General features: G+C 34.3%; 1 protein-coding gene across 1 annotated transcript; it reads left to right on the forward strand.

The window, feature by feature from the left end:
- Window positions 1-9,470: 9,470 nt before the first annotated feature.
- Window positions 9,471-22,252, forward strand: LOC144544042 (uncharacterized). The gene is made up of 12 exons (XM_078292461.1): window positions 9,471-9,539; window positions 10,266-10,808; window positions 11,022-12,134; window positions 12,613-12,937; window positions 13,370-13,625; window positions 13,923-14,139; window positions 14,729-15,081; window positions 15,399-15,920; window positions 16,973-18,158; window positions 18,483-18,836; window positions 19,221-19,458; window positions 19,821-22,252. The coding sequence occupies exons 1-12, from the start codon at window positions 9,471-9,473 to the stop codon at window positions 22,250-22,252; spliced, it is 7,608 nt and encodes a 2,535-aa protein (XP_078148587.1).
- Window positions 22,253-23,689: the final 1,437 nt, after the last annotated feature.

The raw sequence follows: 23,689 nt of genomic DNA on the forward strand, positions 1-23,689 counted from the left end.
ATAAATCAATCTCCAAAAATCAAGTTCCTAAGATCATAGGGTTATTCTTAGAAAAAACTGATGAACAATAGTAAAACAAAGACTGTAGCATAGTACCTATCTGCTGTTTAATATTATTTAAGTAGAATTTGAAAATTAAATAAAATTTCTATTAAATAATTAACTTATATTTCTAATATGTAATTTTTTATATTTATTTAAACATAACCATATGAAAAGATGTTCCGAATAAAAGAAAAAAACTATCTGGATCGGTTTTATTGCTAAAAACCGATCCAGATAATATCAGGATCAGTTTTTAGCAATAAAACCGATCCTGATACAATTTTTTTTTTCAAAAAAATTGTATCAGGATCGGTTTTATTGCTAAAAACCGATCCTAATAGTTTAACTATTAGGATCGGTTTTTTATAAAACCGATCCTGATAGTATCAGGATCAGTTATTCTAAACAACTGATCCTAATAGTTTAACTATTAGGATCGGTTTTTTAGAACAACTGATCCTGATAATATCAGGATCGGTTTTATAAAAAACCGATCATGATAGTTCACAAATTTGGATCGGTTGACTAAAAAACCCGATCTAACTAGTTTTTAGGATCGGTTTTGTTCAGAAAACCGATCCAGATAGGTATTAGTATCGGTTGTTTCATATAACCGATCCTGATAGGCCGATCCTGATTCCAGTTTTTCCACTAGTGTTTACTATTCAATAAAATAAAATTGACAATTTAGATTTAATACTATCTTGGGATGATTTGAGAAACATGTATCGAACAATTGACTAAAGCACTGCTCTCAGTATACGAGACAACGTGTTTGAAATTGACTGCATGTCACATCACTAAAGTGATTTAAGAACTTCAAGTCTTAAGCCCTCCTTTCAATCCAAAAAAAACCTGCTAAATCTTTGTATTCATTGTTGCTTACTTGCATCTCCAAACAATACTAAAACATTCACATAAATTTTTGATATATTATTTATATATTCTCCAACATGCTTATAGAACTGTTTTTTCTTTTGTTAATCTTATCTAAATTAATTAAAAACCTATTACTAATATTATCAGCAACAAAAAATCATCTCTGTCAATTTTATTCACAATGATAATCTCGCAGATACCTTTTTTTCAAGTGAGGTTGTATGTTCAAGAAGCAAATAGCTTTTGAACAATTCTTGCAAGATCAGTGAACACTAAATTCTACGTCTTGACCTGATGTATACCTAACCTCAAAAAAATTTTTTGGCAAAACTTATAATGTTAAAATTATTGTTTTTTATGTTTGATATGAGTCCAAAAAATTTATGACCCAAGAATAAAAGAGAATGGGAAGAACTCAAAATTTCATATCATTTGGTGCACCATTTGTTCTAGAGAAAATCATACATATGCGATGAAAGACATTTTTCTTGAAATTTTGTTAGACCTAAATTATATATATATTCGATCTAATTTTTATCATGAAATAACGCCAAATATTTTGTATTTTGAATATAAAAAGAATAGAATATACCTAGAATCAAGTTACTGCGTTTGTTTGGTTTTAATTTGCAGGAAATGAAGAAAAATGATGAAAACCGAAGAAAAATGCTCAGTGCGGACGCACGGATTGCGATACGGCCGCACTAAGTACTTAGATGGATTTCTGGACACGCGCCAATATTAAAAATGTATAATGAGCTATGCATCAAAATCCGTGTGGACGCATGGATATCGATGCAGCCGCACTCTGGTCGCACAGAAAAAATCTGAGCCCAGTGCGGATGCATTGTAGCAGCCAGTGCGGGTGGCCTGGCCGCACTGTAGCAGCACGCAGAACTGGAGCATAAACTTAAAATAGCCATAACTTTTGACTCATAACTCTGTTTTGGGCATATGACCACTTTTCAGAAAGCTAGTGAGAAGATCTACAACTTGAGAAGCATAGTATGAATGCACTTTGGTTGCAGACAGCCTAAAAATGAGTTTTCGACACGTTTTTCTATTTTCGGAACTGCTGACCACGTTTTAAGGGTCTAAAATTAGACATGCCAATATGGAAAACATGCAAAGATAGCACCCACTAACCTCACATTGGGAATGGTCATTAGCTATAAAAGAGGGAGTTCATTCCCATTCAAGGCATGCATCTCTTCGCAAAGATCATCTCATCTCTCAAAATCTCTTCTCCACCACTTAGCGTAAAATTCTGCAATCAAGGAAGTAATCCAAGGAAGAGGAAGAAGAAGATTTCAAGAAGAAAACAAGAATAAGAGTTCTTCATCTAGAGAAGGATGTAATCTATTTCTCTATTTAATTAATCTTTTGTTGAATTCTTGCATCTCCATGAGAGGCTAGTTTTCTCTTTAGGGGTTTAGGTCAATGCATGAACTTGTTTAATTCTACTTTATTCGAATTTTAGTTTTTATGATGATTGTTTGATTTGATGTTATTTCTGTGATTTATTCTTTATGAATTTCATTAGTACTTGAATTATAGTTCACCTGGTTAGGTTTAAATTAATTAAAGTAGCTTGAAATCATGTTATATCGTATCTTTCCGCTTTAGTTTATTAAATTCTAGCATTGGTCAAGGTAAGGATAATACTAATTGAAACCATAAACATACATCTTAAAATTTGGATTAGAAGCGACCGTACTTTGATATCTAAACCGGATTTCCAGAAATTATGGTTAGGGTTTGGTGAAGTGTTAAATTGAAGTCAAAACCTAATTATGACACCTTAGAACAAATATTGATATATACTTTGAAGCATGTGACTTAAATATCCCTCTAGGTAGTGACAGCCAAAGAATTCGAGGAACATTAATCCATCCACCCAAAGTACTTGTATCAATATTTGTTCCAAAGGCTAACACAAATTATAAACCATTTTTCAAGCTTTCTTAGAATAAATATTGATGTTTGTTTTGGAGCATGTGTATTAAATATCCCGCTAGGCAAGGTAGCTCCTAGAATTTGAGGAATATTAAACCATCCACCCAAGATAATGGTGTCAATATTTATTCCAAGGACGACATAAGTTAAAAACCTCATCATAATCAAATATGAATTTAAACAAACGAATAAATAGAATAGCAAGAGATTGTAGACCAAATGTCACTAGATCTTTCCATTTCTTGAAAGCAACCAAGATTTTTTTTTTTACTTTTATTGTTTTAAACCTCCTCTTCTAGGGTATTGAACCCCAACCTTAGGATTGTTAGAACAAAATCCCCCAATCAATCTTTACTTTCAATAGAGTTAAAGACTAGTATTTCCCGATTTCCCTGTAGATCGATATCCAAAGTACTACAAGGATAGGTTGTGTGCTTGCATCTGACCATTATTTGAGTATTTAGGTTTATAAATTTAAAAGTCTAAAGAATATAAAAATAAGCATAAAATCCTATACTTAAAATACTCAACAAATTTTAAATTGGTCCAAATTCAGTTTTTGTTTATTAATATTTCTTAAAGCGTTAAGTTTAAATTTGGTCCGAATTCAAATCAATCAATTCGATTTTAAACAAATTCAAAATTTTATTTATTACAGAAGATCGGCATTCACTCAAGTTCAACCTTACAGGCCTTATAATTGTTGCCTAAACAATGTAACCAAAAAAAAAAAGATAATTCTAATCCTCTATCCGCCTAAGTAATAAAGAAGGTCAAAAGGTTCAACTTAAAAAAAGTTCTATTCTATTTTATTTTGGTTTGAAGTCCGTAGGTACTTTCATTTACCACCTCATTTCATGCATTGCCATGGTTAATTACAAGCAATTGGCTTAGAGCACCTTATCACATATATATTCAAAAGCTATTCTAATTGAGGTTCCTTCTTCCTGTCATTGATTCGAGAAGAGAGGGTATGTGAAGCCAAGTGGCCAACATAAAAAATTCTTCTATTGCGTCAACAACGTTATTTTATTGAGATGTAAATATTGTGTATTTTATCAGCCAGTATGTAATAAAAACTTTGAAAAACATTTTAACAATAATTTAACAATATGATTATTGAACGATATCACGCCTGAGCACAAAAATATTCATTGAAATATTATTTTGGAATCATAAATATATATTTAATTCATATTACTGTTTTGAATAGTATTTTTTGAATTATTTTTTACGAGCTGTACAAATAATGTGTTCTTTATTTAATAATCCATCACTCGCTTCACGGACCTATGCTAACTCACATAATTTCTTTATTCACATGAAAAAATTTCGAAATCTGCCTGACCGCTCCACAATGGGTTGGTGCTCTGGAAGTGGATTGATCCAATAAATGTCCTATAAATAGTGGTTTTCTCTCTCTTGTCCACTCACAATTCATTTCGAGCAGTTGAGGAGAAAGAGAAAGATAAAAAAAAGACGATTTCTTAAGCAATTTTAGTTATTTTTTATTTTTAATTAGTAGATTACTAATAAAGGTTTATTGGCAAATATAGTTTGTTGAAGGAACAATGCTAATTGCATTGTTTGTGGGCGAAAAAAATACAAAAGGTGTGGAAGGAGCACAATACACATGATTCAAGTTATGCCTTCCAATTAAGTTAATAAAAATACCACATTTGAGGAACTTAAGATAACGGTACATGAAAAGTCTGTTGTAAACCCCAACCAGTATGAATTAGACTTGTGTACCCGAATTGACACATAAAGGGGCTAATATACCTTACATCGTCAGGTATCCTATACCAGATGAGGAAATATGGAGAAGTATTTATAATATATTTGAGTCAGGGAATATCTCTGTAATGGGCATATATTCAAGGAGAGTTCCGGTTCAACCCGGGGTTGGAAGTTCTAGCAAAAATACGGGTTTTGTGAATTCGGATCATTACAACTCGGGTTATGTACCACTGGTTTATGACAATTATGTATCAGACCAAGATTATACCTCTAATTATACCCTGATTTTATTCTCGAGTTACCACCACTACCACCCCCACTTGAACCCATAATCCAAGCTAGATTTTCATTTGTACCAGAGATAGTACCTAGACTGTTAAACATTGTTGATCATAATGAAACTGATATTGATGCTGAAGGGGTCGATGCGGTACCAGAAAAGGAGATAAACATGAGCATTTATAGGGCATTTATAAATCGCCTTTTTTCTCTTCCTCTTTCTCCTCTGCTGAAAATGAATTGTAAGTGGGCAGGAGAGAGAAAACCACTATTTATAGAACATTTATAGCTAATCGCTTCATTGTGGAGCAGTTCACTTCCAGAGCTAATCACACCACTGTGGGGCGGTTGGATCTTGAAGTGGACTGCCTCACTTTAGAGCGGTCAGAGCAAATTTTGAAATTTTTGAAATCTAAGGGTTGATCTAGTAATTTTTTGTAGGATATTATATATAAAATGGGCATGTTATAGAATCAACAAATTATTTCTGAATTGCATTCTTGTTATATCTAAATGATGAGTTGTAATGATTAAATTATTTCTACATGCGAACTACATGTGTGCGGTTGCCTTTTTGGTAGGCTACAGTCACAAACAATCCATTACGAGATGGAGAAAAGAGAAAAAAAAAAAAGTGCATATATCATTGATTGATGTGATGTGATGTTAATTTCAGAGAACAAAATTTTTATTAATAGAAAATATACTAAATAAATATTGAGATTAGATAACACTTTTAATTTTTTCGAGATATAGGAAAAACATGGTGTTTCATCATGGCCTTTGGACGTTATGGTTTACTACGGCCAGAATTAGCAGCAGATTAACTATTTTCTAACTGAATTAGAAAAAAACCAAAAAAACCATGTTCGCGGTAGACAGGAACGGCCAGAGTTTGCGAAAAAAAAAACTTGTCCGCGATAGACAGGAATGGCCAGGTGAAAAATTAATGCTTTCTCATCTGATTGAATATTCAATTGCAAGGGTGTTTATAATCAAAGAGTATTTGAACGGTTGAGATTTTCCAAAATTGAAAAAGTCAGGGGAATCGAGTAATTGACCGTCTCTGACTAGTGTGACTTGTACAAGTTTTGAAGAAGTATACGACCTTTACCTTTCTTTTTGTTGTTAGTCAAATTTAGGTTCCCTATTTATTTATTTTTCCTCCTCTGTTACTATTTATCACTGCCAGGGTTTTTATTTTTATTTCTCTGCCTCTGGCTGTTACTATCTATCACGGTCAGGGTTTTTTTTCCTTGCGCGGTTCAGTTAAAATGGAGGATGATTAATTAAGCGCTAAGATGGCCGTGATAAGCCATGACGTTCAGAGGCCATGATTTTTCATCACGTTTTTCCTATATCTCGAAAAAAACTCAAAACCGTTCTCTAATCTCGATATTTATTTAATATATTTTTTATTAATAAAAATTTCGGAAATTTTCACATATCTGTTGACTGATGTAAACTTTACAATAAATAGTAATAATCACATGCCTCTTTTCTGGATCATATTTTTCTCTCCTTTATTTAACTGTACAACAAGTAACAATATTATTTAATAAACATACAACAAATAATGCGGCTAAGGTATCTGACTTAATTTTACAAAAAAATAGTCTCTGCCCTACCTAACCCAGTGAAAGAAATATTAAGTTTGTTTAAATCAGAATACAAAAACCAAGAAGAGCTATTTCTTTTATTTTGAGTAATTGGCCGGATGCCTAGAATAGATAGCTCATTATCTTATCAGAATAAGGTAATCCAAATTTTCTACTACATTTAAAAAATAGAGAATGTATCCATATATATTTATCCTTCGTTGTTTAAGAAAACAACAGGGCAAATTGAAACCCGAAATGCATCTAAAATGAGAGAAATGGAGATAATTGGATTTCACAGTGGAGATCGAGATACCAAAGTATTTATATTTTCGGATGCATTGTTTGTCAAAAAAATCCAAGTTCCATCTTTTTAATTGGCAGGGGCGCAGGGCTGAGGGCTCGCTATGTAATCTGCATTGATTGTCGTTTTTTTTAATTATACAGTCAAATCAAACTACGGTGGGCTAACCTACAGATGAATTCGTATCCCCTCGGGTTAGAATTGAATCGGACGGTCCGAAAATAGATTGGCATGCATCTCAAAGCACAAATAATCATGCCCCTCTGTTATTCCGAATCTCGACCGGCTGAGAGTAAATCTGAGCCGTCCGTTTCAATTGTGTTGAGTCAGGTACCTGGGAGGATACGGATCCTCTACAGACAATAAAAATGGAGTCGAGGTACTAAAAAAAAAAAAAACGGAGGGAGCAATCTTTTCAAAAAAAGGAGAGAAGAAAAGAGAGAGAGAGAGCACGCGCTGTGATAATCGTTTTGTGTAATATCTAAGCAGTCAACAACGGATTGTCAATGTTGCTTGTTGAGATAGGAAAATTATCGAGTATATCACAAGGCGTGGAAAGGGAGCTGATATTAACACTATAAAATATGTTATTAATACAACAAAATTTAAAATTTCTATTTAATAGACAAAATTGCCCTCCACAATCAATTACTTTTGTTGCTTCTTTAATTTGAAATTTTTTTAATGCTAATATATTTTTAATGTACTTTCTTAATCTGTCTATCTTCTTTATAGAGAAAAAAAATAATAGATTGGATCTTTCAATGATTCTATTGTTATTTATCAAGCTATTAGAAGGTTCTTTTTTATTTTCTACTATTTTCTTTTAAAACAAACTGATTTTTATGGATCGCTTTCTATTATCTGAATTGAAATCTTGTTTATCTAAAAAGTACAAAAAATACATATACTCCCTGTCCACCGTCCCATGATATTTTCCCATCCTCTCCCCATCCAAAAATAATAATAAAATTAAAAACTTATCTATATTTCTCTTTTCTCAATAGTAAAATATTTTTTTTGACAATTAATAAATTTAATTATAACACAAATATTCAAAATATTACAACATGCATGGAATCTTCATTTAAAATATATATTATAAACGTTTTTCATTTTGAAAAACCCTTTTTCAAACATGTTTTTTTTCTTGATTTCTTCATTTAAATGAGTTTTATTATCTATAACAAATATAGTAATGAATATATTCAATGAAAAAATAATTGAAAAAATCCCATCTGGAAAAAAGTATTGTTGGTGAAATTTATACATATTAGTATCCAAAATTTATATCCAACAAAAAATATTGCCAATTTTTTTCCTTTAAGTAGATATTTGTGGAGTTGGGTAAAATAAACGAATATAATGATAGATTTTCAATAATATAATAAAATATTTCATTTTTGTAATATATTTAAAAATCTTAAAAGTATGATGAAAAATATAAATAACGAATATGATCAGATATTTATTTAATTTATTAATTTAACTTTTAAAGAAATAAAAATATATAATAATGTATGAGAGTGAAGGACTATTATTATTTTCTAAGAAACTTTTAAGGAAAGAAAAATGGTGAATGAGAGATACTGTTTTTTAAGGAAATAGTTAATAAAGGATAAATTTGTCTATATATTAAAATATTTAGATAGTGTTGTGTTAATAAACAAATTAGTAGTGTTGATATCATGACCCGCATGGAAAACATTTTTGTTATTTAAAAGGAATGAAACAATCAGGGGCATCCATATTTCTAGAGAAAAAAAATCAGTCGGCTCGCAATTTAACAAAAATATCAGGGGCAAAATCTAGTTCTCCTATTGCTAAAAAAAGTTTCATTCTCTCAAAAATGATCATAAAGCTCAAGATTGAATGCATGCATCTTACACTTCTGATCAAATATATTGGTTGTTCAGAATATTTTAATTTTTTTTTAAGTATGACATGAGGATCAGGTTCAAACTTCAAACACATTTATCCATGATTTTTCAGAATGTATAAATTCAGTATAAACTTTTGAACACGTAATATCATGCTTTTATAATTTATCTTGAATTCATCCTGCGTTCAATCATAAGATGTTTAATGTTTTAGACATGTATACAGTTATCAAATTAATCTATAAAATATAAATATGAATGTTTTACGATTATGCAGGATAGACACATAAAAGATTGTTTTTCTTAGTGAATGATTGATATACATTTCAATTTTTATTTACTGAGATCATAAAATCATTTTCTTGTAAGAAGTGCAAAAAAATATGATGTAATATACATACCAAGTCCTCTGTAGCTGTCTATCTACGCCCCCTGTTTGGCCTACATGGAGAAGATGTATTGTCAATTCAGCTTCTCGTTTTCCAAGACATTCAAAGAGTCTGGCTCTTCTGTTTCAGATTCCCTGAAACAAAATCTGTGTCATCTCTCAAGAAATTAAGGCTATAAGCGATCAATACACTTGATTTCTGTATGGACCCACTAGTCAGTACTAAATAACAGCATTTGGTCCAATGGATTTTTAACAGAGGGTTAATTTGGAAGTTGAAACGACAAAAAAGCGAAGAAGACCAAGAGATTTGCAGTCGCGTTCTAAATTTCTTTGAATTATTTAAAAGAAGAACCCAGCACTCAAGTCTCTTCAGTTTCACTACACTATCAAGCGCATCCATGGAAATGGAAGTAGTGCTTTCATGGCGGATTGAAGATATACTGAACCAAAACCTTTACACTGATCAGGTGAATTTTCTAAACGATAATTTAGTACAGTGAGTCAGAGGAAAAGGTGTTTTCTATAGGATCGCATGGAAGAGCTGCTACCTTGTTGTAGACTGTATGCATTTTTTTTGCAAGAGGGATAGGATTGCAATTTAGGATATTAAATTATTTCGGACTTTTGATACGAATTACTTTTAACTTGCTTGATTTTAGTTTCACCTGTGTGAAAATAAAGCTACTTTCGTTAAGAAATTTAAATGGTGCGTATAGTAAAAAGGAAAATTGTAAAATGTAAGAAAACCTGATTTGATCTTATCCCAGTATTAATGCACTATCTATAATGATTGGTAGTTCTAATAGACTACCGCACCGGCATTTTTGCCTATTCATAGTGAGATATGGGACAGCTGATATGGAGGTTTTAGTCAAAAAAAATTGATTCAATTTTTCTCCTCTCTAAGAAATCAGTTTATTTCCATTTTAGAGTTTCAAAAGGAACAAATCATAATTAATTGCACTGATGGTAGATATACTATTACGAACTTGTGTGTCAATGTCATACATGCAAGGGAAATATTTTACAGGAAATAAGTTAATGTAAGGAGTGTACAGTACACATATGATTGAGTCTAACGAGATAAAAATGTAATGAAAGGGCATCCCGTCGATTCCTACAGAAATGCACCATTTGTGTATTTTTCAAGTTATAGATTAAACTGACTTTTTTACTTTTAAATGTTTTCTTAGGTTAAAAGAATCCCCGATGAATTTCAGTCTGTGGGAGATTACCTACAGTCATTCACACTTCCTCTCATTGAAGAAGTTCGGGCTAAGTTATCTTCTTGCTTTGATGCAATCTCACAATCACCTCATTTCAAGATTAAGCACATCCAGTTGTGTCATAACCGAAGTAAGGCCACTTGTATGATGGATATTCTGGCGGACGGGTTTGCTTGTGAGCACAAATTGTACCAACCAAAGAATGGTGATACTTTTGTATTATCAAGTTTGAGACCCGAGACTGCCAACGCATTGCTGAGACATGGAGTTGTGTATAGTTTAGCCATAGTAACAGAGGTTGAGGAGATTTTGGTGGATGAGGTTTTGGTGATGCGGTTTACTATCAGTGTGCCACCAATGATTGCATCATCTGGTGAGATAAACAGATGTAATCATGCAACCTTCTTGACGAATATTGTAACAGATATTCGAATTTGGAATACACTAGCATCTAAAGGTACCGATGGAAATTTAACACTTATCAAGAAAGCCCTCTCCAGGAATAACATGGTAAGCTAGCTGTCTCATGCTAGTCATCTCTATAAAATCTATTCATACAAATTTCCTAGATTGACTTGGCATATACTGATACAGTAGTGGTAATTTCAGTTTGGAGATTTTTGTGGCTACTATTCAACTCAGACTAGCAGTTTCTGTTTCAAAATTCGAATTTTAATTTCAATTAATTGTGCACTATGTTTATTTTATTTTTTATATATACAGGAAGAAATCATATCTGATATTCACCATGAAGAGTGTGACCCTGAGTTGACTAGTCTTTTGAGGCATACAGTGTCGGCAAACCTTAATCAATCACAAATGGAGGCTATGAAATCTGCCATCAATGCCATAAAATGCGAGGAGTTAAGCTCTCTGAAGCTTGTGTGGGGGCCACCAGGCACTGGAAAGACGACTACTATAGTTGCAATACTTTGGTGTTTGATGAAAATGCAAATCCATACTCTAACATATGCCCCAACCGATGTTGCAGTCACGGAGGTTTGCTCCCAGCTGCTTCAGTTTCTCAAGAATTCTGATGGGCAAAACGGTCATTTGAATAGAATGCCTTCCACTTTAGCAGGTGTGGTGGTGTTTGGTAGTAGAGAGCAAATGGGTATCTGTGGTGATATAGAGGATGTTTTGCTAGAGAACCGTGTTTTGCAGCTTGAGAATTGGCTTTCACCAACAACTGGTTGGAAGCATGGTGTGGATTCAATGATTGATTTTCTTGAAGAATATGTCTCAAAGTGTCATTTGTCTATCGAAGAAAGCCAAGGAGAAGGCAGCAGAGTGATATTGTCCATTGGAAATTATCTACAGAGTAAATTCAATGAAATGGAGAACATTCTCAGGAGATGCTTTTTATGTTTGTTTGTTCATCTTCCCAGACAGTATCTCTCTCCTGATAATTGCATGAGCATGGTTTCGCTCTTAGATTTGCTCGGACAAATGGGCAGACAGTTATCTACAAATGAGCGGTCCTTTGAAGATTCTGTGACAACTCGAACTCTCACACAGACGTTGATTGAAATAGGGGTGGAATGTCTTCAACAGTTAAAACATCTTGAGTCTACGCTTGAAATTTCTTTACACCCTCTGACCAATGGGATTTCAGTCAGGGATTTCTGCCTTGAAAATGCATCTGTTGTCTTCTGTACTGCATCGAGTTCATATATGTTGCACGATGCAAAGACAAATTGTTTTGATGTGGTAGTGGTGGATGAAGCTGCCCAACTTAAAGAATGCGAATTGTTGATTCCATTGATGCTTAAGCAGGTGAAGCATGCACTTTTGGTAGGTGATGAATTTCAGTTGCCAGGACGAGTTGAAAGCCTGGTAAGTTCTTCTAATCCGTTCTTCTGGTGATTATATTGTAATAATTTTGTAAAGATTGCCATAATTATGTTGGTATTGATTATTGACACATACACAGAAGACTATGCCATTTGGTTACTGAGTATGGATCCTTTTGTAAATTCAAGAAGGACATAGTTTCTTCTCTAGGTTTTTTAACTAATAGATATTTTGTAAAATTAGTAATTATTACACCAAATATCATTCAGTAAGGTTCATTTGCTATATGGAAAATGAAACATAGTTAATTAATATTGCATCGGTTATCTCCTTGTCCCTAGCAACTAACATATTATAGCTTTTCAAGCCTCCCGAAATTTTGTAACGTTGGCATCAGTTCAGTGACCTATTAATTTACATGAGGGCCAGTGGTACAATTTGCATTATAGTTTATGTTCTTATGAATATCTCAGTATCCATTGATTATTTATAAATTATGATGGTGTACCCTCTTCAATAGATTAGCAAAAGAGCTGGATTTGGGAGGAGCCTTTTCGAGAGGTTGGTGTCACTAGGCATTGAAAAACATCTGCTCAACATTCAATATCGAATGCACCCATCCATGAGCCTCTTCCCCAATAATCGTTTTTATAATGGAAAGATTTTGGATGCTCCAAATGTCAAGAGAGATGAATATAACAAGAACTATTCTGATTTCATGTTTGGGAGTTATGCTTTTATTAATGTCTCTGATGGACGGGAAGCAGCAGGTGACGAAGGAACAAGTCTAATGAATTTGGTTGAAGTTGCTGTTGTGCTGCATATGATCAAATGCTTGTATGAATGTAGGTTTAACCTTGTTAGCTAATGAAGTATTAGAATTTATATTATGAACTCCTGTTATTTAAATAATATTTTTGTATGAACTGAAACGCCCTAATAAAGTATTATAATTTATATTATGAACTCCTGTTATTTAAATAACATTTTTGAATGAACTGAAAAGCAACTCCAATTATTTCAAATAAGTTCTCACACTTAACAGTAATTAGTTGCTATCTTGCCCAGAATTATGTTTAATTTTTCTGTAGTCCTATTTTTGAATTTCAATATTATTTGGGATATTATCACTTCTTCACTTTCTTTCTTTATATGTTCTTTTTTATTTCACTGTCAGTCTTGAATCCACTATTTGATCTTTGTAATACAAAACATACTAGCATTTCTATACTATGATTTCAAACATGCAACTAATTTATATTCCTTTTCTATTGTAGGTTGGAAGAGTAGTGGAGGAAAGCTTAAAGTTGGTATTGTTTCTCCATATACTGCACAAGTTAGCTTCATTAAGAAAAAAATTGGAAAGAATTATGATTGTGATGCTGGATTTGAAGTAAGAGTCGGGTCGATTGATGGATTTCAAGGCCAACAGAATGATGTGATAATACTTTCGACTGTCAGATGCAACAGTCAAGGAGATGTTGGTTTTATTCATGACAATCAAATAACTAATGCTGCACTTACAAGAGCACAGTATGGTTTCTCATTTGTTTTAATTTGCAAAGCTTTTTTTGTTGTTATTTTTATGGAATCCATATCCACTGCATTAACGTGCCGATTGAGTTAATTTTTGTACCGTGCAATCAGAATTTGGATCAATCCGGCCCACGCCTATAACGCATGGGGCCCTTTAACATTAGTGTGGATCTAAATCGTACGGTCCAGATCTTAACTCAAAATTTGAGTTAACTCCAAGGATACAAATTCATTTTTATGAAGGTATTATACTGAATCTTCCTTTTTATTTCTTTGGAATCTGAAATGCTCCAGACATTGCATCTGGATAGTTGGAAGTGCTGGTACCCTGATGAAAAGTGGGACCATATGGTCAGATATTGTCTTTGATGCTGAACATCGTGGATGTTTATTTCATGCAAAGGACAATGAAGATTTTGCAAAAGTGATTTCTGAAGTCAAAACTGGGCTGGACCAAATGAATGATTTGCTCAACCCAAGTTCTGATCTGTTTCCCTCAGCTAGCTGGAAAGTAAGCAATGACACTTTACTAAAGTATAAATTTCATGACCAGATATTATTATTTTTATCAATCATTTCTGAGATACGATGAATAAAATGTTGGAAAGATGCAATTTTAATTTGACACAAATTTTAAGGACAAAGTGAGATTGATATACTGATTGTAGTTATCTACTGCTAAAATATACTATTGAATCGATCAATAGTTGAACAATATTTCATGATGTGCAATTCAGCTTCAGAAATTACTAAAGCTACATTGACAAAAAGGTAGTTAGTATATAATTGAAACTGCGGCTATATGCTGGTTAAAAAAACTGTCAAAAAGAATCCCCACAGTGTGCTTCATGTGCCTCCTGATGTTGTGCAAGCAATGAAAGTGACGGTATAGTGAATCCTATCATTTTTTCGCCAGAAGATTTTCCCGGTGAATTTGGATTATCCTGTGTAGCACAAAACTGTACTGTTCTAGGGATTAAAATAATAAATACTATTCTCAGTTGAAAATGAGGTCGGATCTAAGTCCTGTATAAGCAATTACAGCATCAAAACATCGTTCATCTTTGCTTATAGTGTCTTGCTCTCTTTTTTTTGTCAAGGTGGTCTTCAGCAATGATTTTTCAAGATCTTTTGCACGATTAAAATCAAGACATACCAGAATGGTGGTGATGCAGATGTTGTTGAGGATTGCAAGTGGTTGGAGGTCAAAGAGGAGAAATGTTGACATCAGTGATTCTTCCCGTCTTGCTAAAATTTATAAAGTGGCGGAGCTATACTTGGTGTGGAGTGTCGATTTGGAGAAGGGGACGAAGAAAACGTACTCTCAGATAATAAAGTTGTGGGACCTTCTTCCACTTTCTCTGGTTAATAGACTCGCCAAGCGTATGGAACATATGTTTTTGATGTACACTGAAGATTACTTGGAACGATGTAAAGCTGTTTGTGTGGAGGGGTATATATCTCTCATTTTGATTATGTCCTTGAAATTTTGTATAGCTGTTTGATGGTAATTTTTTATTTAGTTTAAATGAGGGAATTGCTATTTGCAATCAAGCTTTGTGTAAATCGAACAACCAACCAATTGAACTCTGGAGCATTTATTTGTTTTGAATGAGGAGATAATTTACATATATCTTCCTTTGACTGCTCGATTGTATGCACAAAATGTTGATTGCGGTCACAGCCTAAATAATAGTTGGGATGCTGTTTGAATCTTTCATGTTTCTATAATGAGAATATTCTGTACTGAACATTCTGTTAATTGATCAGGATGGATGAAGTTCCAATGAAATGGACGGATGGGGAAGACATAGAGCAATACAAAAAGGACTTCAATGCTGATGATTTAAATGTAGAAGACCAAGATCCAATCAACACTGCTTCAAGTCTTTTGGAGAATTCTAAGGTGAATGAGAGCCTTGTTCTGATGAAATTTTATGCTTTATCTTCGGGTGCAATTAAACATTTGCTCATCACACATGATGGATCGGTGGTTGACATTCCTTTCGAGCTGAATGACCAGGAAAGTGTGATAGTTCGGTTTCCATCCAGTTTGTTTATATTGGGAAGGTCAGGAACAGGAAAGACTACCGTCCTCACTACTAAGTTGGTTCGAATGGAGCAGCTATTTTTTGTTGCATCAAATGGGCTTGGTTACCAAGATGTCGGACCTTCTCAGGCTGAGGAGGGGATGAAAAAGTGGGAAGAAGCTGACTACATAAAGCAAGTCTTTATTACAGTTAGCCCCAAATTATGCTTTGCGGTTCGCTGTCAAGTTAACCGTCTTTTGAGGTATGATAATATACGTCTTTTGGTTTTTAATTTTCTCCATGTTCTAGTTTTTACTTCGATAAATAGCCTGGACAACATTCTTACTATTCAAATTTGAAAAAAGAGAACTACTAGTTTGGACTTTAGAGTGTGCAACTAACAGTTATTTTGTCACTGAGTAAATCATTACGGACAGTGCGTGCAAGGTTCTCTACAGTAGGCCAATTAAAAACCACTACAACCAGCTAATCAACTGGATTTGACCGTACGGATTATTTACAAGACCATTATCCTCCTGCAAACCCTTTGTTCTTTTGCTACCAATTCTTAGCTTGTAAAGGCTGAGCACTAGGGCCCTGTTTATAAAACAAATTTAATATTTCAGAAAAATATAAAAATTCTACTTTCAAGAAGTCCTTTGTTGAGATTTCTCAAAATATAAATGGATCAGGAAAATGATTAGAAATAAATGGTGGTGTTGAAACTCAAATTATAAGAATTCTTTATGATAAACCATTCAATTCCAAATGTTAAGACAAAAAAATTTGTAAGCTCAAAATTGGGTGAAATATTGGCAAAAACTTTTTTTGATATGATATAGGTTATAGGCTATAAATATGTTTCTTGTATGACAAATTTGATTAGGGATAGGAAAAATGTGACGATGCATATGAAATTTTATGTTTCTAAATATCCACATTCTGAACTTCTGCTTATGTCAAGACAAATACCATAATGTTCCATTTTCTATTTCTCTTCAATCTAACTATGTTGGTTCAGTTTTGTGCGACCGGTTTTCTTCTCACTGTTGGATAACTAAACTTGCAATAGTATATTTTTTTATCCGTGTGTATGGGAGCTTGCAGCCTTGCTGGCAGTCACTCATATTTCATGTGTTTATGTACTGCACTTCCATGCCACAAAGTTGCTGTACTCTTTGTGCAACTATTCTTTGTTTGAACCATCATGCCAACAAATTAAGATTGATGCTACTTATTAATTAACAAATAACAACAACATAAAGGTTAATCAAAGTTTGCATATGAGCTTATTATTTGTTGTTTCCTCTGCAGATTTGCGAACTCTGGTGAACTTCCTGTTTCTGGCTCTGTTGATTATCTTAGCATGCATGACAACATTGGCGGATTAGATGATTTCGCAGACATCCCTGACAGCTTCAATGAATTAATGGCAGACAATTACCCTTTGATCATTACGTTTCGCAAGTTCCTTATGATGCTAGATGGAACACTCAACTCCTCCTTTTTTGATAAATTCTATGTTGGGTGGGGAGCTTCATTCCAACAGGGAGTTTTGAAATCCTGTGCGGTGCATGCAACAATCCAATCTAAAGAAGTTCATTTTGACAAATTCCTTGGTTCCTACTGGCCCCGTTTTAATACAAATCTGACCAAAAATCTTAATGCTTCAACTGTTTTTACTGAAATAATGTCCCATATCAAAGGTGGCTTTGGTTCTGATAACGGTATTCTCACAAGGGATGAGTATATATCACTCTCTGACAAGAGATTCTCTTCTCTGAGGAGTGAAATTAGGGAAAGAGTATATGACATTTTCCTTGAGTATGAGAAGAAGAAGTGCACTGCGAGAGAATTTGATCTGGCAGATTTCGTCAACAGCTTGCATAGCCGTTTAAGGACTGATGGTTATATGGGTCGTAAAATGGATTTTATATACATCGATGAGGTGCAAGATCTCTCAATCACGCAGATCGCACTTCTTAAGAATGTTTGCAATAATTTCAAGGAAGGATTTGTTTTTGCTGGGGACACAGCACAAACAATAGCAAGAGGGATAGATTTTCGCTTCGAAGACATACGATCTCTTTTTTATCTGGAGTTCTTATCTGAACAGAGTGGCAAGGAGGAAAAATTCCGCATGTCTGATACATTTCAACTAAGTCAGAATTTCCGTACACATATTGGTGTATTGAAATTAGCTCAGAGTGTGATAGATCTTTTGTACTATTATTTTCCATTTGCGGTGGATAAGCTCAACCCTGAGACTAGCTTGATTCATGGTGACCCCCCTATTCTTCTAGAATCTGGAGGCTTAGAAAATGCAATTATATCAATTTTTGGTGGAAGTCATAGCAGCACCAGTGAAGGACCTAATGGATTTGGGGCAGAGCAAGTGATATTAGTACGTGATGATTCTGACAAGAGGGATATTCTAGATATTCTTGGTACACGAGCTCTAGTATTGACAATATTTGAAAGCAAGGGACTTGAATTCCAGGTAATGAAATAAGGGGTTTAATCAATTTCCTTTTGCACATTAGTTTATATTGTAAAGTAAATGTTCAATGGCTATTGATTTCCTATGAAAAGGATAAATCTTTTCTGACCTATACCTACTCATTGAAATATTCAGTTTCGAACATGAAATATCAATTATGCTAGTTGGTGCTCAAGATCAATAATATTTTCTTAACCTCACATCTAATATTTTTATGCATATGTTAAATATTTCTGGTATGTTTCAAATTAGGAAGCAGTAGATGTTTCATTACATAGAGTACCTCTCTTTTGACTTGCCTACATTAACACATTATATTGGCAGGATGTTTTATTGTTCAACTTCTTTGGTTCATCTCCCATGGAAAACAAGTGGAGAGTGCTATACGGGTTTATGGAAAATGAAGGCATACTTGATCCCTCCATGACGAGATCATATACCGAGTTTGATTCAACCAGGCAGCATCTTCTATGTTCTGAATTAAAGCAACTTTATGTTGCAATAACTCGAACAAGGCAAAGGTTATGGATATGTGAGAATTCAAACGAATTCTGTAAACCCATCTTTAATTATTGGAAAAGGCTTGGCCTTGTGCAATCCATGCAGTTGGATTCACATTTTTTTGAGGCCATGCAGGCTGCCAGCACCAGAGATGATTGGCAAGACCGTGGTATTGAGGTTTGTCTTAGGATTGATTATTTGATTTATGACAACTAAAATAATACAAATGGTGTGAAGTAAGACCTCCTATAACTGATTGATATCTTTTGTATTACATGGCAAAAAAATTTATTTACAGGCCTGTTTTCATGTTTTTTTGGGGTTTTAAGTTTCTCCTTATCTGAATACAAGGTGGTTCAAATTTTTCATGGAGGCATCTGAAAAATTGAAAATGTAAATTGAAGCTTTGCTGAGTTGCCAAGTGGGTCTGGCCGTTCATTTTATTTGTTGCAATCAACTAAGCTTTAAGTTTTAATTGTTTAGTCTGCGCTTCCTCAAAATATTGACCATCTAACTATTCTAGTTTCCCCCTTGTTTGACACGTGGTTCTTTTGTTGGCAGCTATTCAACAAAGGACTGTTTGAGATGGCAAGAATGTGCTTTGAGAAGGCGGGGGATGTAAAAAATGAAAAATGGGCCAGAGCAGCTGGGCTTGTTGAGTCAGCTGAGCGCGTCACTTACTCTAACTTGCAAAAGGCGCAAAATGCATTGCATGAAGCAGCAGAAATCTACAAGACACTTGAGATGCCTGAAAAGACTGCTAGTTGCTATATCAAACTTGGGAAATATTCACAAGCAGGTAACTAGTCCTTGTGATTTTTGATAGGAACTTTTTCTTCTTGCTTAATTCAAACTTGGGAATTAACCACATAAGAAGAGAAGGACCTCAAACTAAAGCCTACGAAACCAAAAGTTGGTAGTAAAAGTGACAACAAAATTGGGATTGTAGAGCACAGTTCTGTTACTTTCTGACCTTTCACATCAACTTGTTGTGTGGCATATGAAAATCTAGCTAATGAGTTTCCAATTTTTATTTCCTGCCTTCAATTGGCTTTCTTTTCCCACATAGCAAATGGATTTAACTGTAGGTATGGTGTATTGTATGATCTCTTAATTGGTCTATCATCTCATCAAGAGACTAATATGTTTATGTCAACTTAGGTAATATTTACATGAAGGAATGTGCCACTCCAAGGCTTGAGGATGCTGGTGACTGCTTCATGATGGCAAAGCAATGGCAACTTGCATCAGACGTGTACTACAAAGAAAATTGCTTCTCCAAGTGCACTGAGGCTTGCTTCAGAGGAGATCTCTTTGACCTGGGCTTGGATTTCCTGGAGAGATGGAGCCAATTAAAAAAAGTGAGCCCGGATGAAGTTAAATTTAGTGAGCTGAACAATATTAGAAATGATTACATAGAGAGATGTGCTAATCGTTTTTATGGGCGTAAAGATTTTGAGCAAATGATGCATTTTCTGAGGTTCCAATCATTAGATAAGATGCGAGATTTTTTAAAATCGAAAAACCTTGTTGAACAGCTGGTAATGGTGGAGATGGAAGAAGGCAACTTAAACGAGGCTCTTGGACTTGCGCAAACAAAACAAGATGTCTTATTGGAGGCACTGGTTTGGAATAAAATGGGTTCTTTTGAAAGGGCAACCCGGCTTGTCATGTTACATGTGATCACAAAGTGTCTTTGGTCCTATAAAAGCAAAGGGTGGCCCCCGAAACCTTTTCCAAACAGAGAGGATTTATTTACATTGGCGAAAGATCGGGCTATTAAGGTTTCAGATCGTTTCTACAATTCAATCTGTTCTGAATTGTACCTTCTGAACGGAAATCCTAAAACCTTTCCAGAATTGCGGAAGCTATTAAATGAAGCTGAGAAGAGCCGGAACATTCGGCTTGAGTTTTTGTCCTTGCATGCCCTTATTCATCATCTAACTCGAAAACACTCCGAGAATCTTTTTGAACTAGAGCCTGTTTTGGATTTAAAAAAGAGGTTCCATGAAGCAGTGGATAATGATAAGGTATCACTTGACACATTGGTTGTTATCTGGGGTCGATGGAGAAAAATGGTTACAAAATTTAGCACAGCATTGAATGAGGAACTCTGCAGTGATTATTTGGGGGTGAGGATAAAGCCGGGTATGGGAGAAAATAACAAGGATGTATATCATGTGTTAAATTCAAATGCATCTTGGATTAAAACTTGTGGGAAAGTCTCTATGCAGAATTTTAATACAGGCCAGTGTTTAATGAAAAGGCACGAGTACATTTCATGTGCGAAAAGCTACTGGAATTTGGAACTGTTTGATACTGGTAATAGAGTGGTGGAGAAACTAGAGTCCCTTGTTTTGTCATCTCGCAAGCAGCCTCTATGTCTAGTAACCAAAGCGATAATTGCTCTTTCTATGTATGGTATCACAGAGTTTATAACTCAATTAAAACTTTGCAGAAATTCTGATAAAATGGAGAAATTTGTTTACTCGGCTGAAGGGTTGTTCTGGGATTTCTGGGATGTGTTTTTCCCTCTTGACTTGAAAAGCAGAGCTACTCAGCTTGTAACAATTGATAATTTCCCTGCTGTAACTGCATTGGTTGATGAGGCACTTGACCAAATTCTCAGCCATAGCAAATGTCAGCTTACGTACGAGCAGCTTGGTAGGATGTCCATGTTACTTCTCCTTACTACAAAATTTCCTGTCCACTGGCTCAGCAGAATTAGTGACCGTGTCGATGAGCCAGAGTGGAGGGGTCTTTTTGAAAGTCTAAAAAAGAATTTCGACAGTGGTTTTGATAGGATATCCTTTGTCACGGAACTCCATAGGGCCCTTCAGGCGACATACAGTGTAGACTGGAAGGATGAACCTGATTACATGTCTCCGCATTGTTTCCTGTTTCTTCTAGAACTCCTCGTGTTCTTTGCCTCATCTTGCCTTGGGACAGTAGGTTACATGATTACTACCAGATCCACACTCTCTCAGATAGTCCATTTGCGAGGCTGCAAGAGCTTTTGGGATTCGCCAATGGAGATGGTTCTAGATGACTGCACCCGGAACTGGGTACAGAGAATATTTGAGTTCATTTTAGATATTGTTGGTCAGTTTCTGCATAACAAGTCGGAGATACGGGAATGGTTATCCCAGTGCTACTTGCCAACTGAGTTAATCCATCCAACTATTCTGAGATTAGCTACCATATTTAACCTGGCCTATGTGAATAAGACACTGTTAGGTAATGGTAAAGTTTCTTGTGATTTATCTCAGGAACTTTCTAATGAGCTTCAGGAATCCATGAACAGTTGTGAGGAAAGTATAAGATTAGTTGTATTTGCGGATGCATTTGCATCAGTTGGAGATCCTTTGGTGGTCATCAGTGCAAAGAATTATGGTTCTCAGATTCTGCCCTCAAACTCCATCTTCTTTTGCCGTGATGAACTGAGGAACAGAGACCATGTCATGTCGGTTCTCTTTCCGAAAGTTACCAGTATTGATGCAAGTATGTCAAAGGAGAGCTTTGCTCATGTTCCTTCGACTTGTGCGGCAAATGAAGGAACTCTAGATTTACATGAGAATGAGCATGACAAGTGAGGTTCTTATAAGGAGACTTCAAGCGTTTCAAGTGCAAGAAAAGGTAACATACTCATGCTGCCCCTGCCGAGTACAATGTAGATCCATTAGTATTTTGAAAGAAAGTCCAAAATGGCCCATTTCATTACTGACATAGATTAAGTACAGCAGCATATTGTCTATGCTAAGTACTCTTTACTCTAATTAACCCCAACTACCATATACCTCAGCTACACAGCCTTCAACCAAAAATGTGTACCAGCTCATTTACCTCTGTCGATACCAGTATATCAGTTTAACTCAATGTAAAGGTATCTGTCATGACTTAGAATGCCAACAATACCCTTTTGCAACTTATTATACTGAAAACAAACAGAGATGTTTAATGGTTCCACTATAATGATGTAATAGTTGAGTAATATATCCTATCTTTCTAATTTTTTCTTATCCTTGTATTTGTTTTCCTGTTTAGCTATTAGGTTTGCTAAATTCTCTATTTTTGCTGGGGGGCCTTGACTGGGCAGCAAGATCTGGTGACTACGTATGCCCTAGATCAAGCAAAATTTAATGCATGGGGAGCCTTCATTCACTTTGAACATTAATGTAGGCAACTGAAGTTTAACATGAAGTATTAACTAAATTTTTCATTTCTTGGTTAATTAAGTAATGCCACTTAAACCATATGCCAATTTGTGGGCTTAGAAAGGAACCTTTTGATGCTTGAACTGTTACCTCTTTTAACATCTTGAGAGGAAGAACTTGTTAAGAGAAGGTAATGCTTGACCAATACGGTAATGTAGTTTTTGTGATGAAAATATTTCTATTTTGCTATGAAAAGGATCTACAGGCAATCAGGGTCGGATGCACATGTTGCATATGGGGGTCAATTGACCCTAAATTTTTTTTTTTCAAAATTTTTATGCATGATTTTCTATATAATTTAGAGTAAAATGTCATGAGTATTGAAAAATTGAACCACGTACTTATCATGAAAATTTTATAATTAATCTTCTTTCACATTTGACCTCTGTAACTTGAAACTCTCGCTCCACCTTTACTTGCAATGCACGTGTCCTTTCATTCTTTTTTCTGTCTTTTTGTTTTGTTAATATTTTAAGGTAGTTCTAACTTTTTGTGTGTATTTATTTAATATCTTAAAAAATATTATTTAATGTAGAAAACTTGAATTTGAGATGTGTTCTTTTTTTCCATAGAGTATGTGTCAAATTTTGATCGATTTAAAAACATTTAGTTTTTGCTTAAATAACTTTAAATTTTCTATAGTGAGTTTTAATATTTTTAGGATGAATAACCAATTAAATTTTATATTGATTCAAGATTTGAATACACTCCACTTAAATAATTGAGAACACATCTACATTTTTCAACTTTTTCATTTGAATACTATTTGAATATATCATATGAATATACCATAAAAATTGAATTTACGTTAGAATC

The sequence above is a fragment of the Carex rostrata genome, chromosome 26 (genome assembly GCF_964058835.1).
Source record: "Carex rostrata chromosome 26, lpCarRost1.2, whole genome shotgun sequence".
Classification (NCBI taxonomy): Eukaryota; Viridiplantae; Streptophyta; class Magnoliopsida; order Poales; family Cyperaceae; genus Carex; species Carex rostrata.